At 39.3% G+C, this 21,096-nt stretch overlaps 2 protein-coding genes across 3 annotated transcripts in view; one reads left to right on the top strand and one right to left on the bottom strand.

The window, feature by feature from the left end:
• LOC307119757 (uncharacterized protein) overlaps positions 1 to 8,117 on the top strand; it is a 9,130-nt gene extending 1,013 nt beyond the window's left edge. Inside the window, exons 1-5 of one of the 2 annotated variants that reach the window (XM_079806268.1) lie at positions 2,897 to 3,233; positions 3,424 to 3,508; positions 3,692 to 3,820; positions 5,234 to 5,386; positions 5,778 to 8,117. In XM_079806268.1, the coding sequence (XP_079662394.1) occupies positions 3,028 to 3,233; positions 3,424 to 3,508; positions 3,692 to 3,820; positions 5,234 to 5,386; positions 5,778 to 6,068 (864 nt within the window). In that variant the 5' untranslated portion in view covers positions 2,897 to 3,027 and the 3' untranslated portion in view covers positions 6,069 to 8,117. Of the gene's footprint in view, positions 1 to 2,896; positions 3,234 to 3,423; positions 3,509 to 3,691; positions 3,821 to 5,233; positions 5,387 to 5,777 lie in introns of those variants that run through there. The other variant, XM_079806269.1, reaches the window with a different exon arrangement.
• Positions 1 to 21,096, bottom strand: part of LOC307119749 (myosin light chain kinase, smooth muscle-like) — a 27,653-nt gene extending 6,557 nt beyond the window's left edge. Inside the window, exons 1-8 of the mRNA XM_079806255.1 lie at positions 20,829 to 21,096; positions 17,172 to 17,207; positions 14,375 to 14,502; positions 13,624 to 13,780; positions 12,144 to 12,455; positions 11,851 to 11,947; positions 11,561 to 11,764; positions 7,705 to 7,922 (exon numbers count right to left, since the gene is read on the bottom strand). Coding sequence (XP_079662381.1) covers positions 7,705 to 7,922; positions 11,561 to 11,764; positions 11,851 to 11,947; positions 12,144 to 12,455; positions 13,624 to 13,780; positions 14,375 to 14,502; positions 17,172 to 17,207; positions 20,829 to 20,976 — 1,300 coding nt within the window. The 5' untranslated portion in view covers positions 20,977 to 21,096. The remainder of the gene's footprint in view (positions 1 to 7,704; positions 7,923 to 11,560; positions 11,765 to 11,850; positions 11,948 to 12,143; positions 12,456 to 13,623; positions 13,781 to 14,374; positions 14,503 to 17,171; positions 17,208 to 20,828) is intronic.

The following is a 21,096-nucleotide window of genomic DNA, read 5'->3' as shown; positions in this document are numbered from 1 at the left end:
CTCTTTTTGTGAAGAAAAAGTACATACTTTTGAGTGTGTATAGCAGAAGAGTAGACAAGCTTTGGGACATACCAATTCTATTTTGTAATACTATTTAGGACGGATAGTATGTGTATTTGGACGCACAGTTATCCGCTTCACTAGCAGAGACCATTGGAGAATCAGTACCTGTACAAACTTGTCAACGAGATTAAAATCGCATCCAAAATAAAAGTTTGTGTTTACATAATTATACACCACACATACACATATGTATATATAAATACACGCATGTATGCATTTAAAATGTGTTACTTATATATAAATATATGTACAGTAGGCCTATACACACACAAATATTTTTTAAATATGTATGGTGTGTACAGATGGCAGTATTGGTGTAAGCAAATAAGAGCAGTCGCCAGATAACTACTGAATGCCCATTGCCTTACAAATAAAATGCTTGTGTTTTGATAGAAATCAAATGAACGGAGTACATTAAAATAGTGTCACTGGCTAAAAAAAATATAAAAAGCTTGCCAACAGGAATAGGGCTTTAAAGGGATAGTTCACCCAAAAATAAAAACTAGTCTCAAATTGTTCCAAACCTGTAAGAGTAAGTGTCAATTTAAATTTGTTGGTGAACTATCCTTTAAAAATAAACTTATTGACAAATTACCACACAAATTTAATGTACTTGCTTAGTAACTCAATATCGAATATCAAAAACATTTCAATTGTAACGTTTTCTTCTGCATTTACGGACGTGACGCAAACTTGAAGTTTCCTACCAGGTCGGATTTACCTTTCCTAAATTCCACCTGACATTATTAAAAGGGTAGCTCACCTAAAAATTTTAATTGTCATTTACTCGCCCTCACATTCTTCTTCCATGGTATTTTTCCCCCTACCAGTCATTGCTACAGTCATCTATCTGGGCCCGTATTTATCAAGCATCTGAGAATTAAGTCCATTCTTAGCAGCGTTCTTGTGAGTAAGAGTAAAAAAATTGGCTCAAAGCGGAGCTTAAAAGTTAGTTATCAAGCATCTCAATCATACTTTAAGTGAAGTGTAGGACTAAATCTTAAGTGTCAGTCTTGACTTCATTCACAACAATTTGCTGTGCCACAAACAGGATTTTTAATTATGTCATAGGCATGAACCAATCACTGAATAGATGTCCTTATTTAAGAATATTCTCAGAAATTCACATTGAATGGTGAAATTCCTAAGAGGAGTTTACATTCAACACACATTTGACAATAAAGAAATTTCAAGACAATACATATAGACATTTGAAATGAAAGATAAACACGTTTTCCACCATGTCTTAAAGGTCCCATGGCATGACATTTTCATTTTATGAGGTATTTCAACATTAATATGAGTTCCCCTAGCCTGAATATTGTCCCCAAGTGGATAGAAATGTTGATTGGTGTAAAACCAGGTTCTGACTGTCTTTCTCTGCCTTTGAGAAAATGACAGGCCAGATGAGCCAATCCTGAAGTCTCCTGGTTTGACGTCCAAGCAGGAACGGTTCCCTCCCTTTCCTCCACCCAGAGAATCTGGCACGCCCATGCAAACGCTGGAGAGATCATTGGTTGTGAACGAGTGAATGCTGGCAGTTTCTCAGTGTTTGGATGTACAAATGAAAACAGAAGTCTTTTTTCAGTTCCTTCTGATCTGTGATTTCTTATGTGTAGCGAATTATTTATTATTCGTGCACACACTGCGGCTTCTCTCTCTCCCGACAGAACAGTGTTTTCGTGTTTTCTATCTTGTGAGTCAGTGTTTTTGTACGTCCTCGTCGTGTCTATCTGTTCTTAAATGTGCATACAGTCGGGAGTTTCTGCTTAACATCGGCAGAGCCACATCTTTAGAGATAAACCTCACGCACGCCGAAGCTCGGCCTTCAACATCCCCAACCCCCAGTACTGCATCTGGCCCACAGCGGAGGCACCAAACGCGGCGTGAGATTAAGCAGAAGGGGGGTAAGCGTGAGGCTAGCCAGCCTAGCCCCACAATAAACTGGATTACATTCGATTACTACTGTTGTGTCTTTTTTTGCGCTGTGTAAGTTACTCAATGTTTTCATATGATTGGAACATATCTAGAAATAATGCTATACTCAACACTTACTAACTCGTTCATCTCGACAGCTGTAATGGTACATTGCATGTGTTACAAAGTTGGTAGAATAATGATGAAGACGGACTCGGCGTGACTGGGACTCGTGTTTATTCAGAACTCTCAGATACAAACACAATAAACTCGCGCTGACAGACAGCGCTCTCACAACTCAGTAGTTACTATAAATAACTTTGTTAGCAATCGCTCCGTCTCCGTGATGTCCAGTTCGCGAACGAATCATTCTTTTGAATCGGTTCTTTTTAGTGAACCGAACCAGTTCACCAAATCGGACTGAATCGTTCTAAACGGTTCGCGTCTCGAGTCAGCGCTGATCCATAATTTACTAAAGTTACTAACTTTCTGACATGAGTGACAGCCCCTCCGACTAGAAATAAACTAATAACCTGAAGTATATGCAGTAACTACTACAGTTCACCCTGAACTGAGACATGCTGAGAACTGATGTGAAGTGAACTCAGGTCCATCCGTCTCTCTGGCAGCAGCTCGTGCCTGCTCGTGCCTCGTAGACCTCGTTAAACCACGCCCCCTCCGCTCATTTCAAATGCAAAGATGTCAGCCAATCACAACAGTGGGCGTTTTTACTGAAGTCTCACAGCAGACACGCCTCTTGAAACAGGGCAGTCAACCACAGGGCAAACAGCAGTATAGACAAAATGCCTTTTATTTCTAAATTATGACATTTTATGATGCAAAAATCATAAGATATTTTGAAGAATGTTGGGGGGGTGAAAAAAAAGACAAATTTTCATTTTTGGATGAACTATCCCTTTAAGAGTAGGAAACTGCGCGTTTACGTCACGTCCGTAAATACAGCGATGAAAGTTTAGCGCGCGAGGCTGTGGAAGGGGAGGGAGTTGCAGCTCGTTGTAATTTTGGAAATAGTCCGCTAGATTGATTATGGATCATTCCACCTCTGGGGAAACACCCGCGGTCAAAGCAAAGGCGCCTCAAAACCTGGTGAGAAAGAGAGAATGCAACAGAATCTACAGCAAAACTAGAATCAATATCGGCAGGGCTTTTGAGCGATGGCGACAGTTGCGAGAGCTGAAGAGGTTAAAGTCCGACGCAGAGATGGCTTCCTTCCTGCTGGACACTGTGGACAGGTAAAGGTGTAGTGGGCGTGAATGTTATGTAGCCATCTAAAGTCCATCTAAAACACTATTGTACATTAGGGAGGTGTAGTTTTATTTTCTATTAAGTATTTGCGTTCATTGACACTGCCGTTTGGCACTTCTGTACAGGAGTAACGCTGGCAATCGTTAGTGTCATATTCTCTCGTTTTCGTTTACTAAGGGTGTGTGGTGAACATCTTTCACAAGACAAGTCTCCGAGAAGGAGAGGACGACCGCGGAAAGCAACAGCTGTATCGCAAACTGAGGTATGGAAGACAGCTCAACATTGCACAAGCACAGTCAATCCAAGCCAAGTATTTAAAAGTACATCATTTTTAATGGTTATTTGCTATTGTTAAATAGCAGTAGCTCTTGTCAGACTGGTAGGTGTAAAATGAATTGGGTTTACACTGCATCAACATGCTAATCTTAAATATGGATTGATTTAGGATTCATCTCAGCCCAGTTCGGACTGCCAGTCAGACTCCGAATCTCAGCCTAGTCCGGATCCCCAGCCCACAAACGTCGAGGTCCTTGGCATCTGCCATGACCTTCCTTCCCTATGGCCATATAAACTGGTAAGTCCTCATTACATCAACACTAGTTTGGTCAGGTTGTGCCATTACGGTGCTTGCGATCCAGCAGTTTATTAAAATCCTCAACTTTTAAAAAATAAATTTCCCCCCTCACATTTCCTGCAGCTGACTTGGACACATGTAAAAACTTTTTGCACATTTTACTGACGTTGAGCCATGTTTTCAAGTTTATAAACTTTCATTTAAAAATGTTGGTTAATTCTAATCATGTGGTAGTGCTTATTTTTGTATAAATCTAGTAAATTACATTTTTTACAAATGAAATGCGTGCCATTTGAATGTAAATTTAAAGATGTTCACAAATTAAGTCTGGCTGTGGTGAAAATGGTTTCACAATGCAATTGAATAAAAATCTAACATTCAAATCTTAAAATGGGTGATACACACCGGACTGCTCATCAGTTAAAACAAATATTAAATCTAGAGTTGTGGAAACCATATGCAACAGCTTTCTGCACTATAATTTTGCCCTTTAAACTAGCAGTGGTGTGCAAGTTACTCTAAAAATTATTTACAAGCTACCAATTAGTATTACATCTTCAAGAGTAAGTAGATTTGGGCGAGATCTTTCTCACCATTTTGGCCTTCCGTCCACACCGAGACTGCGTTAAGTCAACGAAAACGTAGCTTTTTGAAAACGCTCGGCAAAGCGGATACATTTGAAAACGATGACGCATGTTTAGCCATGTGACGCATATTGTAGGCTACCAATAGATATGCATGTTTATACCACTATTGTGCAAGAGTTATGTGCTATTCACACACTTCATTTCGCAGTCCTGCAAGGATGACAATTTACTTGCATTTGCTGCCCTGCAGCAAAACACGAGTAGAGTTGCGTTTTAGACCAAACATAATGGTTGACCGAGTGCGACCTGGTCTCCCGATCAGTGAATCGGGAGATATTTAGCCAAATAAAATGATCCTGCCAGAAGAATTGTGATAACTTCATGGCATCTCATCTCAGTGAGCTTTTACACATGCGCAGTAAGTTGAATTTGGCGTGTACTGACGTTTCAGTGTGGATGAGAAACTTTTGCCCTAGTGTGGACGGAGAGCGTTTTGAAACTAAAACTCAGTTTTCAAATCTATCCGGATTAATGTAGACGTAGCTTTGGACAAATTATTCTTGAACGGACCAAATTAGGTCAGGTTGAAAGGGAGAAGTTGATATAAAAATTTTAAAATCTACTATTGTTTTATAAATATAAATTGTTTAATAGTCTATACAGTTTTCAATGCAACTACATCAGAAGTAACTCTTTCAATTTCAGAAAAATTAAAAGTAATCCCTTACTTTTTCAAGGTAAAAAGTAATTAAGTTACAATAATTTAATCACTTTGTACTAGTAAGCCGGGTTGGGTGTAACCAAGTCCCCATTTTCTGCTGTTTAGGATAAACAAGCACAGCCTGAACGCCGAAATGAGGATGGGTCTGATCTAGATGTTGTGGTTGGTTCCATTGCACCATCGTACGGCTTTGTTCCTCATAGCTCGTCTTCAAGCACAACCACAGAAGACAATGCAATGAACTGGGAAGAAATAAAGGTTGGTGAACTGTACTACAAATCGTCTTTACTAAAATATGGAAAACTACTTCCATTTTTCACAGGAAAGCCATCAAAACACACCAACACTCAAAAAGCATTCCAGGATGCATATGATATTGGTTAAGCCACATGAGGGCTGCTTTAATTTCTCAATCCACTCCCAATCGGTTTTCTTGAAAACATGAAAAAGTTGGTAAAGAAATTCAAGCCCAATCTTGTCTACAATACTTAAACAAGCCTTCAGATCAAAAAGTTAAGATCACAAGAAACAAATTTAGTCAAGTGTCCGAATAGTGCATTGGTTGTGTAGCTGCTTTTGATGCTTAAAAGCATCAGGGCAACATGTAAAATCTAGCCAGTTAGCTCACCGATTGTTTTGTCTCTTCTAGGATGAACTGGCACAGACTGCACAGCGACTGGAAGAGCGCTTACATGCCATGAGGTCTTTAACTGATGGAGCATTAGAACCCATTTCAATGACAAGAGGAATAGAAGATCAGGAGGAAGTGAAATGGATGGTCAACAAATCCAGCTTGAAGGGACTTTTTAGAACTTGCCATCAGTGTGGAGAGCCAGTTCTGGAATTTAAAACGCTAACATCAGGGAGCCTCGTCCGCATTCAGTGGGAATGCTCAAAGGGACATCTCATGTGGCTTTTCCCCAACTACAACCCAACGTAACAGACGCTGAAACCAGATGTGAAAGAATGGACTGGAAAGTACACCTCTAGGTTTTATAAATTGTGAATAAGAACAAATAAAGTTTACACTTTGGAATACATTTCATTTTTTTCCATTGGTGGTTAATAGTTAAACAAGCTTTCAAACACTCACGCAATCTTATTCCTAAATTACAACGATTTGTCTACGCCTAGAAAACCTTTGACAAAGCCGATCACAGTGAAACATTCAGAGCTGTGCTGCCACGGAGTAGGGGTGGGAAAAAGAAAAGAAAAAAACCTGCAATTCTATGTCCAACAATTCCGAGCATAGTTTTTAGACTGCAGATGGGCGATGACGCTGCATTAGTTTATACACCCATATTGAATATTTCCATTTCTCACACGCACACACACACTCACACCTTCCGTAAAATAATCTTTCTTAAGGTTTGGAAAGGTTGAAGCGAATTGCAAGGACATCCGCGGGCTTCATTGCACCGGATACACGCTGTGAGAAATGTGCGCTTTGCTTGATGTTACGAAGGCGTGATAATCCATCCGTCATTTTAGACTCCCAGGATCGGTTCGTGAGGTGCCTAAAGATTCCCATCCCTACTGCAGAGCAGTTGTCATGCATAGATAAGAAACCGCTTCAATATTTATTTAACCACACAGTATCGTTATTTCTGTCTTATGCTGCGTTCACACCGAACGAATAGAGCGTCTGGCGCGAGTGATTTCCATGTTAAGTCAATGGAAAGGCACGTTGACACGCGTCTGGAGGTCCTGCAACGCGTTTTGGCCTCATTCACGCATCCAGTTCACGCGAATTGAGCGTCTTGCACGTGTGGTGCTTTTTGTGCATTCACGCGTTTGAAGCGAATTCACGTCTGACACCAGAGTTGAAAAATCTGAACTTTGGCGTCAATACGCGCTGCGTTAACCAATCAGGAGTCTGCTTGCTGCTGTCACATGGTAAAGTGATGTGATGAGAAACCCTGCATAATTTAAAAATACTACTATTGTGTCACAAAATGTAGTTTTAAGACTTTCAGGTGAGAATGTAGTCGTTTAAAGCTCTAATCTGTGGTTTATTTATAAAGAGAGCGCCTATTTAAAAATAATCTTGTGTTTGTGGAGTTGTGAGATCCAGGCAATCACCGGGCACTCAGCACTCATTAACCCCAGCGAGAGCAGCCTTTCCTCGGCCAGTCCTTCTGACGTTTGCCGCTGGCTCTGATGTCCTGCAGTAGTTTGTCTTGTGTGGATCTAACGGGCGATCTGGTGTCATGAATCTATAATTTGTCTCTTGTCTGCCAAATCGTTTTGACTGAGGGCAAAGAGAAGTTTCATAACTTTATTTAAGGATATTTAAATATACATGCAGTGAAGATAATGTAGGTGTTGCCTGGACCACATTTGTGTGGCTATTAATGTTTAATATATATTTCTAATGAAAATGAAGAGGCAGAGTGGTGTTTTATGACATTTCTCCTGGAGCGCCTTGAACGCACGTCTATTTCGCTTCAAACGCTCAATTTATACACGCGTCCACAGCAAATATTGTGAGAGTTGGGACTAAAATTTGAGTTGAAGATCTAACATTGCTCCAGATAAAATAGAAAAGTAAGAACAACTTTAAACACTGAACTCACCCAGTTTGCAGGCCAATCCAAAGTCAATGATCTTGATGAGCGTCCCAGTGCCGTTCACACAGACGATGTTCTCTGGCTTCAGATCGAGGTGAATGATGCGTTTGCGATGCATGTACTGGACTCCTTCCAGGATCTGACGCATGTAGTTCACACTGTTGGGCTCGGTGTGCTCAAAATTCTCATCTACAATCCGTTCGAACAGCTCACCGCCTGCAATACTTTGAGACACGGATTAGAAACACATTCTTGTTTTAAACAATTTTATGAAAGCGTTGAGGAGACATTTTCCTTAACTTTCAAAAGAAAGTGTCAAACATTGTGGGTAAAAAGAACCACCTTGAATTTTTAAAATTGTAAATATAGAAACTGAAAACGTGCTCATCATATGAGTAGCATTCTAGTAATTTAAATGCATTGAAGCATATAAAAAATAAAAAAAAAGACCTGTGAGCAATTGAATAAATATATCCACTATATTAAGACCATCTTAACTAATCTGACCAACTAGCAGTTAGTCAACGGGTTAATCAGTGTTTGCATATTCCAATTAGACTAATCTACATTTGTATGTAACAGTCTTAAAAGGGGTACTTCAGTGCTGGGAAGATGAATGTGTATTTAAACTGGGTCATTTATGTAGTAGAAATGTGAAATTATTTTTGAATTTGGTGCCTTCTAGACTAAGAAAAGACAGAAAAAGTATTTTTGTCTCATGTGGATGAAAGACAAAAACTCCCAGAATGCACTTGCTTCGCTGCTCAACGAGGCCACTCCCAAAGCCACGGCCACTGGTTATCACTTGCGGAACCGCCCCCACCGTTGTTTTTGTTTTCATAGTAATACAATCATTTCGTTCAGTTAGAGAATAAACACTACAATTAAAAAAAACTGAACATCTCTTTTTAATAACGTGTGAGTGATCCGAACGAAAGTCACGGCACAGACGCAGCAGGAGTCAGATTTCATTCATCACGAGAGCTGAGGTAAGCGCGGCAGTCATTCTCGGCCCGTGTCCAGTCTGACACGTTATCAGATCGCATATGGAAGCTTAACTTTCAAAGGAACTCATTGAAAAGTTGGAACACTCACTTTGCTCCGCACCGCTCCGTTATTAAAGGTCCCATGGCATGGCATTTTTCTATTATTTTATAGTGTTTCCTGAGGTGTACTTATATTGTTAGTATGATTTTTGCATCATAAAATGTCATAATTTAGAAATAAAAGGCATTTTGTCTATACTGCTGTTTGCCCTGTGGTTGACTGCCCTGTTTCAAGAGGCGTGTCTGCTGTGAGACTTCAGTAAAAACACCCACTGTTGTGATTGGCTGACATCTTTGCATTTTAAATGAGCGGAGGGGGCGTGGTTTAACGAGGTCTACGACGCACGAGCTGCTGCCAGAGAGACGGATGGACCTGAGTTCACTTCACATCAGTTCTCTCAGCATGTCTCAGTTCAGGGTGAACTGTTGTAGTTACTAGAATATACTTCAGGTTATTAGTTTATTTCTAGTCGGAGGGACTGTCACTCATGTCAGAAAGTTAGTAACTTTAGTAAATTATGGATCAGCGCTGACTCGAGACGCGAACTGTTTAGAACGATTCAGTCCGATTTGGTGAACTGGTTCGGTTCACTAAAAAGAACCGATTCAAAAGAAAGATCGTTCGCGAACTGGACATCACGGAGACGGAGCGATTGCTAACAAAGTTATTTATAATAACTACTGAGTTGTGAGAGCGCTGTCTTTCAGCGCGAGTTTATTGTGTTTGTATCTGAGAGTTCTGAATAAACACGAGTCCCAGTCACACCGAGTCCGTCTTCATCATTATTCTACCAACTTTGTAACACATGCAATGTACCATTACGAGATGAACGAGTTAGTAAGTTTGATTAAAGCATTATTTCTAGATGTGTTCCAATCATATGAAAAGCGTCAGTGCGTCAACACTACAACAGCATTGAGTAACTTACACAGCGCAAACAAAGACACAACAGCAGTAATCGAATGTAATCCAGTTTATTGTGGGGAAAGCTGGCTAGCCTAGCCGGATACCCTCACGCTTACCCCCCTTCTGCTTAATCTCACGCCGCGTTTGGTGCCTCTGCTGTGGGCCAGATGCAGTACTGGGGGTTGGGGATGTTGAAGGCCGAGCTTCGGCGTGTGTGAGGTTTATCTCTAAAGATGTGGCTCTGCCGATGTTAAGCAGAAACTCCCGACTGTATGCACATTTAAGAACAGATAGACGCGACGAGGACGTACAAAAACACTGACTCACAAGATAGAAAACACGAAAACACTGTTCTGTCGAGAGAGAGAGAAGCCGCTGCGTGTGCACGAATAATAAATAATTAGCTACACATAAAAAAATCACAGATCAGAAGGAACTGAAAAAAAGACTTCTGTTTTCATTTGTACATCCAAACACTGAGAAACTGCCAGCGTTCACTCGTTCACAACCCATGATCTCTCCAGCGTTTACATGGGCGTGCCAGATTCTCTGGGCGGAGGAAAGGGAGGGAACCGTTCCTGCTTGGACATCAAACCAGGAGACTTCAGGATTGGCTCGTCTGGCCTGTCATTTTCTCAAAGGCAGAGAAAGACAGCCAGAAGTCGGTTTTACACCGATCAACATTTCTATCCACTTGGGGACAATATTCAGGCTAGGGGAACTCATATTAATGTTGAAATACCTCATAAAATGAAAATTTCATGCCATGGGACCTTTAATGCTCAATCCGAGCAGCCGTGCGCATTTACATTCTGTGAGTAGATCCCTCCCCTGTGGGCGGGTTGAAGACATGAAGAACTGGCTCCTACTACTGGCTGTAGTCTTTAGCATCTGGCCAAAAAATCCTCCAATGACGCAAAATGACTATTTGGGGGAGGGTACCATAATTTGAATATACTACCGGTTCTCTACTGATACGAAGCTTAATGTTAAATCGCTAATGCTATTTCAAGCATTCTGACTTATTTACACTATTAAAAACTTTTTTTTAAAGTGTATTAAAAAAAAATTATTGGACATAACGGATGTTTCTGTGCCAAATACACTCCTTCAGGATTCAAAAATGTTTTGGAAATTTTTTTCGAGTATTGCCCTGAATTACATCATAAAGGGCGGAATTCCTTGTATGTGCACTTCTCCCGGATGAGTGTGTGCGCGCACATCAACCAGAGCGAGAGCAAGAGCGCGCCCATTAAAGAACTTTGTTCAGGTTACAGAAGCCGTCGGCAGCGCTGCCATTTTGTTTTTAGACCACGAAATCAACAATGTCACTAAAGAAGTGTGTTTTTGGTTGAGAGAACCTTGTTCAGCTTCCCAAATAACCCAGCGTTAAGGAAACCGTGGATGCAGTTTGTTTCTCCCGAGCAGCAACGGAGTTCTGCAAGTGTGTGTGTTTGTTCCCGGTCATGAGTGGAAAGCGCAGGCGGTGAGTGGAACTGCATCAAATGTCTGTTTTGTTGACAATCTTTGTGTAAGTGCATATAATGTCAACGTAAAGTGAATCGAAAGTTATCCAGGGATAATGGCATGATGTATTGGGTGCGCGTCATAGATGTATGTGTGTGACTTTAGCTCCGCCCACTGCACACCTGAGCTTGGCTGTTTTCGGAAAGAATCGGTACAGCGTATATTTATAAAAGACACATGATAAAACTAAAGACTCAGAGATATGAAGGATGCAATACTACTCTATAATTCACAATTAGTTCTTCGGTGTGACTTTTATAAGTGCACAATTTCCATAGAACATTTTAAAATGGTTCGATATATAGTATGCATGTGTGTGTGTGTGTATAAGCAAACGCCATTTAATGTGAAATTTGAAGAAGTTTTGAAAAGTTTAACTCACTACTCAAGAACCATGACGATCTCTGATGGGGTGTCGTAGGCTGCGAGACACTGCACCAGCTTCGTGTGGTGTAGATCGTTCATCAGCTTGATTTCTTGCCGAGCTGCCATTTTCTCTCTGGAGACACGGGCCCGGTAGAATTTCCCCGCACACACCCGGCCCGTCTGTCTATGGGTCATCCTGAACACTTCCCCAAACTTTCCCCTGTGTGGAGGTATATTAAGATAATTATGTTTGAGATGACCAACATAAATGCCATTTTTACATTTTATAAAGTCGCTGATACTCACACTCCCAGTTTTTCATGGACATGATAATGATCCCTGGCTTTATGTGTGGTGTCAGTCAGAACCTCCACATGTGAGGTCACTTCCTGTTGTGGCTCAACTGTAACACATTAATCTTGCTTCAGAAACACGGACTTCTTGAATGTTGTGCTTACTCCACACTCACTTAATACTGCCGTTATATGTGTGTGTGTGTGTGTGTGTGTGTGTGTGTGTGTGTGTGTGTGTGTGTGTGTGTGTGTGTGTATGTATATGTGTAAGAATAGCATTGTTAGAGGTGATGGGCGTCCATGTACCTGCAGTGCTCATCTTAATGCGGTCCGACTCCTCACTGGGGTCACTGACTCCCACTGCGTTGCAGGCACGTACTCTGAAGCGATACTGTCCCTGCAGGTCGAGACCAGAGCGGACCCGATACGAGGTGTTTTGACACCGGTCAGTGAGTACAGTCCAGTCCCCGGGATCTGATTGGTCCAGCCTCTGATGCTCCACCACGTAGCCCGTGACAGCAGATCCTCCGTCAAAACACGGGCCAGACCAGGACAGAACCAGAGATGTGCAGGTCAGCTGGGACACGAACGGACACGAGGCTGGAGGGTCGGGACAATCTGGTGAGAAACAAAGTGGATGAGAACCAGTTATTAACTGAAATTCAGAAAAGATATTTGCGTCATCTGAGGATTTTTTCCAGAAATAAAATACATAATTCTCTCGTCTTCATTTTCATAAATCTGAAATAAATTCATAAAAATCAGAAATGTCTGAGCAACTAACTGAAAAAGTTTAAGTTGAAGTACTAAGATGACAAACTGAATAGATTTAATAAAAAAGGAATACAATACAAGAGCACAATTTCTAAACATTTAGCTGTGGTTATATTTGAATTAACATTTTTATACTTTGTTCAACTAATAAAATGACAATGGAATTATGAAAGAAATTAAAATACATACAAAAAGCTGACAAGCACATACAGAATATATTTTTTTAAATAAACTAAAACTAAATAGAAAAATTGAGATCAAAGCATAATTTTTTTTTTAAGTGAAAATAAAAATATATTAAAAAAAAGGTAAATAATTGAAGAATACCAATTAAAAAAAAAAATGTCAAGCACAATTTCTAAAACTTTAACTAAAAGTATTAAAATAGTTCATATATTAACAAAAAAACCTGATTAAAAAAATGACAAGCACATAGAATTAGGAATACCTAAAAGTTAACATAAAAAAAGCTAATTTAACAAATAAAAAAAGCTAAATTGAAATATTTAAAGAATAAATAAAAATGGCAAACGCATACAATTAACTAAAAAACAAACTGAAAAGTTATAAAAATATTTTTAAAAAATAAAAAAAATCATCAAATTCTAAATAGAATAATAAGTGACAAAAGCATATGCAATAACTAAAACTTACATCCTAAATAAAGTAAGTAAAGCGAATTAAAACAAAATTAAAAGCTAAAATGGAATATTAAAAATGACAAGCAGAAAAATTACTAAAACTTAAAAAAAAGAAAGCTAAGTGGAAATAACAGTAGAAGCACAATATTATTAAATAAAATAACTGAATACCTAAACATAAAAGCCAATTCAAAATAATACATTAGCAGGCTATACACACTAAAATAACACCAATAAGAACACACAAGCAGTCTGATTGGTTGTCAGGTCACCACAGATGTGTGTGTAGAATGATTACATCAAAGAAGCCAGCAGATTAAAGACTTTAAGGTGATCTACATTTCCTTTACTCAGAGAATGAACAGTCTTACCAATGACACGGAGGCTTGCGGTCCAGTGAGCTGTACCTCCTCGGTTACAAACAAAAAGAGAATAACTCCCAGCGTCTACAGGAAGAAGCTCAGAGAGAACCAGGGTGCTGCTGCTACTGCTGCTCTCCACACTCGCCCGTGCTCCTTCTGACACGACCTAACAGAGCAACGCAAGACACGCAAACTGACTCATGCAGATATTTTAGGGATTTGATCTTGTAAATGCAGTGGCCACAATCACTTTGCACTAAATCTCAAACCACCAGGCATTTCTCTAAACCAACTTCACCTCTCTTCTCAATGAACTGCTATGAAGTCAGTCCTCCTTAAGTTCACACAGGTGTAGAGAATCACATTAATCATCTTCCACTAATGCAAGGTTCCTCAAATCCGAACGCTCTGACCCTGATCAAAGACACCTGAACAAGCCAATCAAGGTGGAGCTTGATCAGGGGCTGAATCCGAAATCACCCTCATTCACTATTCCCTACGTTGGTCCACTAATACAGCTCACTTGAAGGAGTGAATTCGGACAGCTGTTGTGTGTACACTGTACACTCGTTATTGCGGTGCATTGTGGGATTGAATGAGCGCACTCAATAATGTCCACTATGGTTTCGGACACCACTACAAATGGCTGTCCCCTCAAATAATGCCCTATTTAAGGGAATAGGGGGGCGATTTCGTATTCAGCCAGGGTTTTTAGCTAAACTACAGGATTTGAGGAACCCTGCACTAATGCTTCACAGACCTTTTCTCTGTCATGAATCCAGCAGGACGCCACCGGCCCGGAGCTGCTGAAACGGCAGTGCAGTCGAGCACTTCCTCCGACACGGGCCACAACCTGCAGCTGGGGATCCAAAAACTCAACTGCTGCACCTGGAAAACAGTCTGAATTACTACAAGTCTGACTATTGACACAAAGATTGAAGTAGTTCAGGTTCTCAAACCACAATAGAGATGCTCCACCTTTACAGCGGCATCACTTTTCTCATAAGAACGCATTGCTATCATTAATTGTGGCCTAGTTGCTCAATTCCTGCAGTAGTATTGAACTCATTTTGAGGATCTGAATTAGTAACACTTTACAATAAAGTTACATTTTCGAACTAAACTTCCATGGCATTTTATTAATCTTAGCTAATGTGAATCTCAATGGTTTACGAATGCATTGAGTTCAGAAGTTGCGTTAATGCACTGTGAACTAACAAACACTAACAAAGGTTAATAAAAAATAATACGATTTTAATAAATAAAATCATTGTTAAATGTTAGTTAATGCAACATCATTGAAATCATAGTTAATATTTCTATATATTCTGTTTTCATTTCATTTTAGTGGAAGTTTTAGTCATTTTGTTGTGTTTTTGTAATTTCTTTAATTCTATATAGTTATGTTTTAGTCGAGAATAAATATTGCCTAGCTCAGGGATGGCCAATCCTGCTCCTGGAGGGCCACTGTCCTACAAAGTTTAGCTCCAACCCCAATTAAACACACCTGTACCAGCTTATCAAGGTTTTATTAGGCATACTAGAAACTTCCAGACAGATGTGTTGAGGCAAGTTGGAGCTAAACTCTGCAGGACAGTGGCCCTCAGGGGCGTTTCTAGGATTTTCATTTTAGGGGGGCTCAGCCCCCAGTGAGGATATGAAAAAAAATTGGTAAGACTTTAATTTAGGGTCCAATTATCACTGTTAACTAGTAGCTTATTAGTATGCATATTAGGATATTGGCTGTTTATCATTACTTATAAAGCAAATATTAATGCCTCATTCTGCATGACCATATTGTACATCCCATAATCATACAATGTAGGCAGGTTTATAATCACTGAGATCCCAAATGTGAGGCCCCTCAAGAAAATTTTAATTTCTATGATCTACATATGTGCATTTTAAAATGTTCTGAACGCCCCAAAATTTGATAACAATAGCTTGAAAACCATGTCAGTGGGCAGATATGACTGATCAAGTTTTGCCATTTTTGTCAGTGAAGAAAGTAGGCTAAACATATGTTTAATTGATATTTATATGTTTTATGAATCATTTTTGTAGACATGTTATTTTACTGAAGGCTAACCGGAAAGCTTGGTAACTACATTTATTAAATTAATTCACAATATGCATTCATTACTAATCTTATGCCCAATACAGGCTGAAAAAAAGCTGAGCTTTTTTATTTACTGAGAGCTACACATGGAATTATTAAATGTACAATATGCAAACATTTATTACTAATACTACTTTGTTAATATTTTTTGTTTGTTAATTAAATTATAAATGACATTACATAGGCCCATTTCAAATCAAAATGGCAAAAGTTTATTAATTTGCCTGAATATTTTTGTCATTTGTTTAACATTCCTGACTTAAAGAAGCAGCTGTCAAATATGAAATGTTTAGTTTAGCTACTTAAATATCTCGCACTTGAAGTCAAGTCGTGCTGCTAAAATTCGTGCTCAGCCTCAGAAGCATCTGTGTGTACATAAAGCCCGCCTACTCTGATTTGATTGGTTTTCTCAAATATTTTGACATTGACGAGCGGTGACAGACCAATGAGGCTCAGATCAACGCACACTCCTCTGCTTCTGACGTGCGCTCTATTCGCCGCCACAGCGGGTTGAAGAATACGCTGATTAAAAGACGGGATGAAGCCGAAGCCTCCCACCAGTTTCATACGTTTGAAAGGTTAATCACACATTTTTAGGTGGTGGGCCATGGTGGCCCTCCAAGACCGCCTTTGGACACCCCTGGCCTAGCTGAAATAAAAATAATCTTATTTAAATTAATGTTAATTTTTAAGTAATAAATGTTTATGCTTTTAGTTAATTATAACAACCCCATGTAGCCCAAGAAACAGAGTTCAATTCTAGTGAATTAAAAGTGTATCCATCCAGTTTGTTCTCTTTACATTCTAAAATGCTTTTGAAATGTTTTTGTTTTAATGTACTGTAAAAAAATATGGACGTAGTGTCCGTGACGTCACCCATAGGATTCTGAAGAGCCGTTTTGAAGCGCAAAGTAGGGTCGAGCTGGCCGTTGCCATCTTGTCAGCTTCGCGCGTCACTCCCGGATAACAGAAAATGGGCAAAGAGGCGGAACGTGGGCGGAGCTGAGGTGACGCGATGACTAACAGACAGCAGACAAACGGCAATCCACCTGTCACTCAAAGTGGCCACACCCTTAATTATGCAGAACTTTAAGGCTTTATATAATGTTAACGAATGAGTTATAAAAATAAAAAAAATCACCCCCCTCACAGTTTTAAAAATGAGCCGTATAGACCAAAACCACAATTTGTACCAGGCTGTAAACGTGTTTTTCTGCTCTAAAGTTGGGCATTTTAACATGAGCTCAATGAGATTCTGCTCCCTTCTGGAGCCTGCCCCTAGTGGCCAGTCGATGAATTGCCGTTTAAGTCACTTCCGTATTGGCTTCAAGAGAAACTGCGGGAGGTTGCCGCTTGCTTCAACCTTAACAGATTAGTAGCACATTAACATAAGCGAAAGTAAAACTGAAAACTCCTTGATCAGAAATCACACACTCACCTGAGTTACTGCAGGCGGTTGTATTCAGCGTGACGTCTGCAGTGAAACACACAAACCAAACTCATGAACTTGAATAAGACATGTACATATGAGAACTCATCAGTCATGTGACTTGCTATGGTCAAGACAATGGGGTAAATAAATCTAGCATATACTTGGCTAGAAAACACATGAGGCCTCTGTGATTGGCTACAGGCATAATGAGACCCAAGAGACTTCTGAATGCAATTTAAACAAATCTGCTTCCAAACCCACATTCTGCATTAACATTTAGGCTGCATCTGAAATCGCATACTTTCCTACTACATAGCAGGCAGAAAATTATATAACTATATAAGTGTGTGACAAAAGAAGTACGTCTGAATTCACAGTACTCATAAAAGAGTAGTTAAAAAGTGCATACGATGAACACTTCACTAATCCCATGAGGATTTGTGAATGGAGGTGAAGGGACGTAACGGACGCTGGTAGGTCACATGATAATGACAACATGTCGACGTCCGAATAGTACGTCAGAATTACATTCATACTACTGTGGGATTACAAATTTAAGTATCTGTTTAAAACTAAGGGAAGTACATTGTATGTAGCATTTAAAGGAACACGCCGACTTTTTGGGACTTTAGCTTATTCACCGTATCCCCCAGAGTTAGAGAAGTCCATACATACCATTCTCATCTCTGTGCGTGCCAGAACTCTGTCTGACGCACCCACCGCTAGCCTAGCTTAGCACAAAGACTGGAGGTAAACAGCTCCAGCTAGCCAAGCTTAGCACAAAGACTGGAGGTAAACGGCTCCAGCTAGCCTAGCTTAGCACAAAGACTGGAGGTAAACGGCTCCAGCTAGCCTAGCTTAGCACAAAGACTGGAGGTAAACGGCTCCAGCTAGCCTAGCTTAGCACAAAGACTGGAGGTAAACGGCTCCAGCTAGCCTAGCTTAGCACAAAGACTGGAGGTAAACGGCTCCAGCTAACCTATTGCTCAATAAGTGACAAAATAACGCCAACATTTTCCTATTTACATGTTGTGATGTGTATAGTTACATCGTGTACTAAGACCGACGGAAAATGAAAAGTTGCGATTTTCTAGACCGATATGGCTAGGAACTATACTATTGTCAAAAACATGACAAATTACAACAACAACAAAAAAAACACACAACGCATTTCTGGACCTTTAGAAGGAAACAGTCAAGTGACCAAAACAACATAAAAGTTATAATGATAAATTAAATGATTCCCAATTATTTATATTCACTTTTTTATTATTTGTACACCTCTTACATGTTAATTTTGATGTTCTAATTAGCAATTCATTTAATTTTTAATTCAATTTTAAGGGTGAATTTGTTACGTGACAGCATTAATTTAGGTTTCTTAAGGGTCAAGATCAAGTTCTTTGCATCTCTGCGCTGTATGATATTATAATTATTTTTAAATACATTTTTATATTGTTATTGTTTTTATTTAAAATTATTATTGCCCCTGGTTCAGTAAGGAACTCTTATTATAAAGTATCAGTGATTGGGACAAATTTTAAATATCATCGGCGCTTAAAAAGATGCAATCTCATCATGTTTACATGAAATAAGCTGCCTGCGAGCAGGTTTAAGCTTACGGACCTGTTGCTATGCTATGACAGCAAGTCCAGGATGAGTGTCGAAGAACCAAACAATCCAAGATCATGCCAAATCGTCAACAATCAAATCCAGCTAACTGAGTAAGCAACGTACGAAGAACGGACCCCTGATACAGACCGAAGTGAGCGTGTTTATGTTTTTATGGACATATTTGATATACTCGAGTGCTCTAACATGAACAAGCACCGCACATTTAATCACGTCTTCTTAAAATGAAATATATGTGCAAATAAGGACACTGATACAGCCGTATGTCTGATCATGAACACGATGACACGATGGATTATTCTGATACACAGAAGATAATCATGTAGACCGAAAATTCAAAGAATGGACAAAAAAGTAACTATGTCTACTGCAGTATTTCCTCTCTCAATCAGTAGAAAATGGTGGTTAACACCCGGTCATGCACGGGGGAAAAATACCGTCATATACCACCAAAACAGGTATAATTTTGAAAAATACCGTGATATACATTTTTGGTCATACCGCCCAGCCCTTACCTAATCTTGAGACCAAAACTGCAAGCACGTTATATACTTTACACTCAGTTTGCAATTGTAAAACAAACTTTTTGCAAAACTAACACAGTTCTCTACATTAGACACATCATTCAAAATGAACAGATCTTGGGTTTCATTTGGAAATCACTGCATTGTAAATGCCACACTCATTTACTGATTACTTACAACCAGTGATCATGTGTGAAAACCCAATTATTTCCCTCAAAAATCAAAACAATGTTTTGAGAAAGAAATTATTTTTTACCCCCGTGCAATTCTGTGTATAATATACCCAATTTGATTACTTAGAAATCAAAACTCCGTTTTTTGAGAGACAAATAAAATGATCACCCTTGCATCTCTGTTTATTTTGTAAATATATACTGAATATGCATACAGGTCAAGTCACCTTAGATGACAGACTGTTTCATGACAGACTGTTTCAAAGCAGCTTCACAATATAGCAAATTCAAATTCTGCTGTAAAGCTCAAGTTAAGTCAGTTCAATAACTGTAAAGTTCATCAAATGTGCATGCATACTGTATGTACAGTGAATTTGTGCATATACTGTACACAATGTTTGAGTGCTATGACAAACTCCTGTGCGCTCCAACAAGCAAAAGACACAAGATAGTCGTGTTTATCATATGCGTTTCATGAGTTTGTGTGCCCAATCTGCCCATATAATCTCAGTGAAAGTGACAGATTTGGTTTGCTGTCTGCTATAGAGGGATTCGGAGAGGATATTATACCCAAGCTCCGATTGCCCCCCTATAACAGGCCAAATTTTACAAAAAAGGAGGAGCAGGGGAGGAGGAGGGATGCTGCAAGAACTAACAACGGGAAGAGGCAAGCTGCTGGTTTTATACCTTGGTATTAATTGGAAGATTAGATGGGCGTACTCCTCCCGAAATTACGTTTAATAACTTCACGTAGTTTGGCGTATATGTGGCTATTCATTTAATGGTTTGTGTGTAAAGTTAGGCTACTATGCAAAAATACCATATTTAGAAAATAGTTTTGAATGAAGTGTTTGCTTTTGCAAGAGATGTGTGAAGCATTTTCTGTGTAATTTGATAAATGGAGCCATAGTTTCAGAAATAGTTTGTAAGCAATAAAAAAAAAAACTGCAATATTAAAACTTTTATTAAGCAAGGATGCATTGAATAGCTTAAAAGAGACAGTAAAGACATTTAATTGTGTTACAAAAGATTTCTTTTTCAAATAAATACTGCTCCTGTATCACGGTTTGCACAAAAATAATAATATGAAGTATAAATTGCAGCAAATCATCATATCAGAACGATTCCTGAAGGATCATGTGACACTGAAGACTGGAGTAATGATCAGCTTTGATCACAGGAATACATTTTACATTTGTAATTAAATAAATGCAGCCTTGGTAAGCAACCTGAAACTTCTTGAACATCTTCACAAGAAAACATTTCCATTTTTTTGTATATAAAAGCGTAAAGTAGTGTGTAAAGTATACAGAGATATCTCTGAGGTGATTTACCTGGTTTGAGACAGCTCTCCTCTCTGTGTATCAGCTCGGCTCCATTCTCTGTCCTCCTCGGCTCACCCGCCGGTGGAGACTTTAGCTCAAACCTGAATGTTGAAATGTAGGTTTTCTTTTGACCCTTTGCCTTTTCAATAAAAGTCATTATTATAGTGTGATATACTCTCTCTGAAAACTGTCCGTCTCTTCCTCAGACGCGCATGTCTCCTTTCATTTCTCTCGGTGCTTAATTTAACCGCATTCTTGTTCTACTTGAAGTCGCAGG

The sequence above is a fragment of the Gobio gobio genome (assembly GCF_949357685.1).
Source record: "Gobio gobio genome assembly, chromosome: 23".
Taxonomy (NCBI): Eukaryota; Metazoa; Chordata; class Actinopteri; order Cypriniformes; family Gobionidae; genus Gobio; species Gobio gobio.
This window is presented reverse-complemented; position numbering and strand designations above follow the sequence as displayed.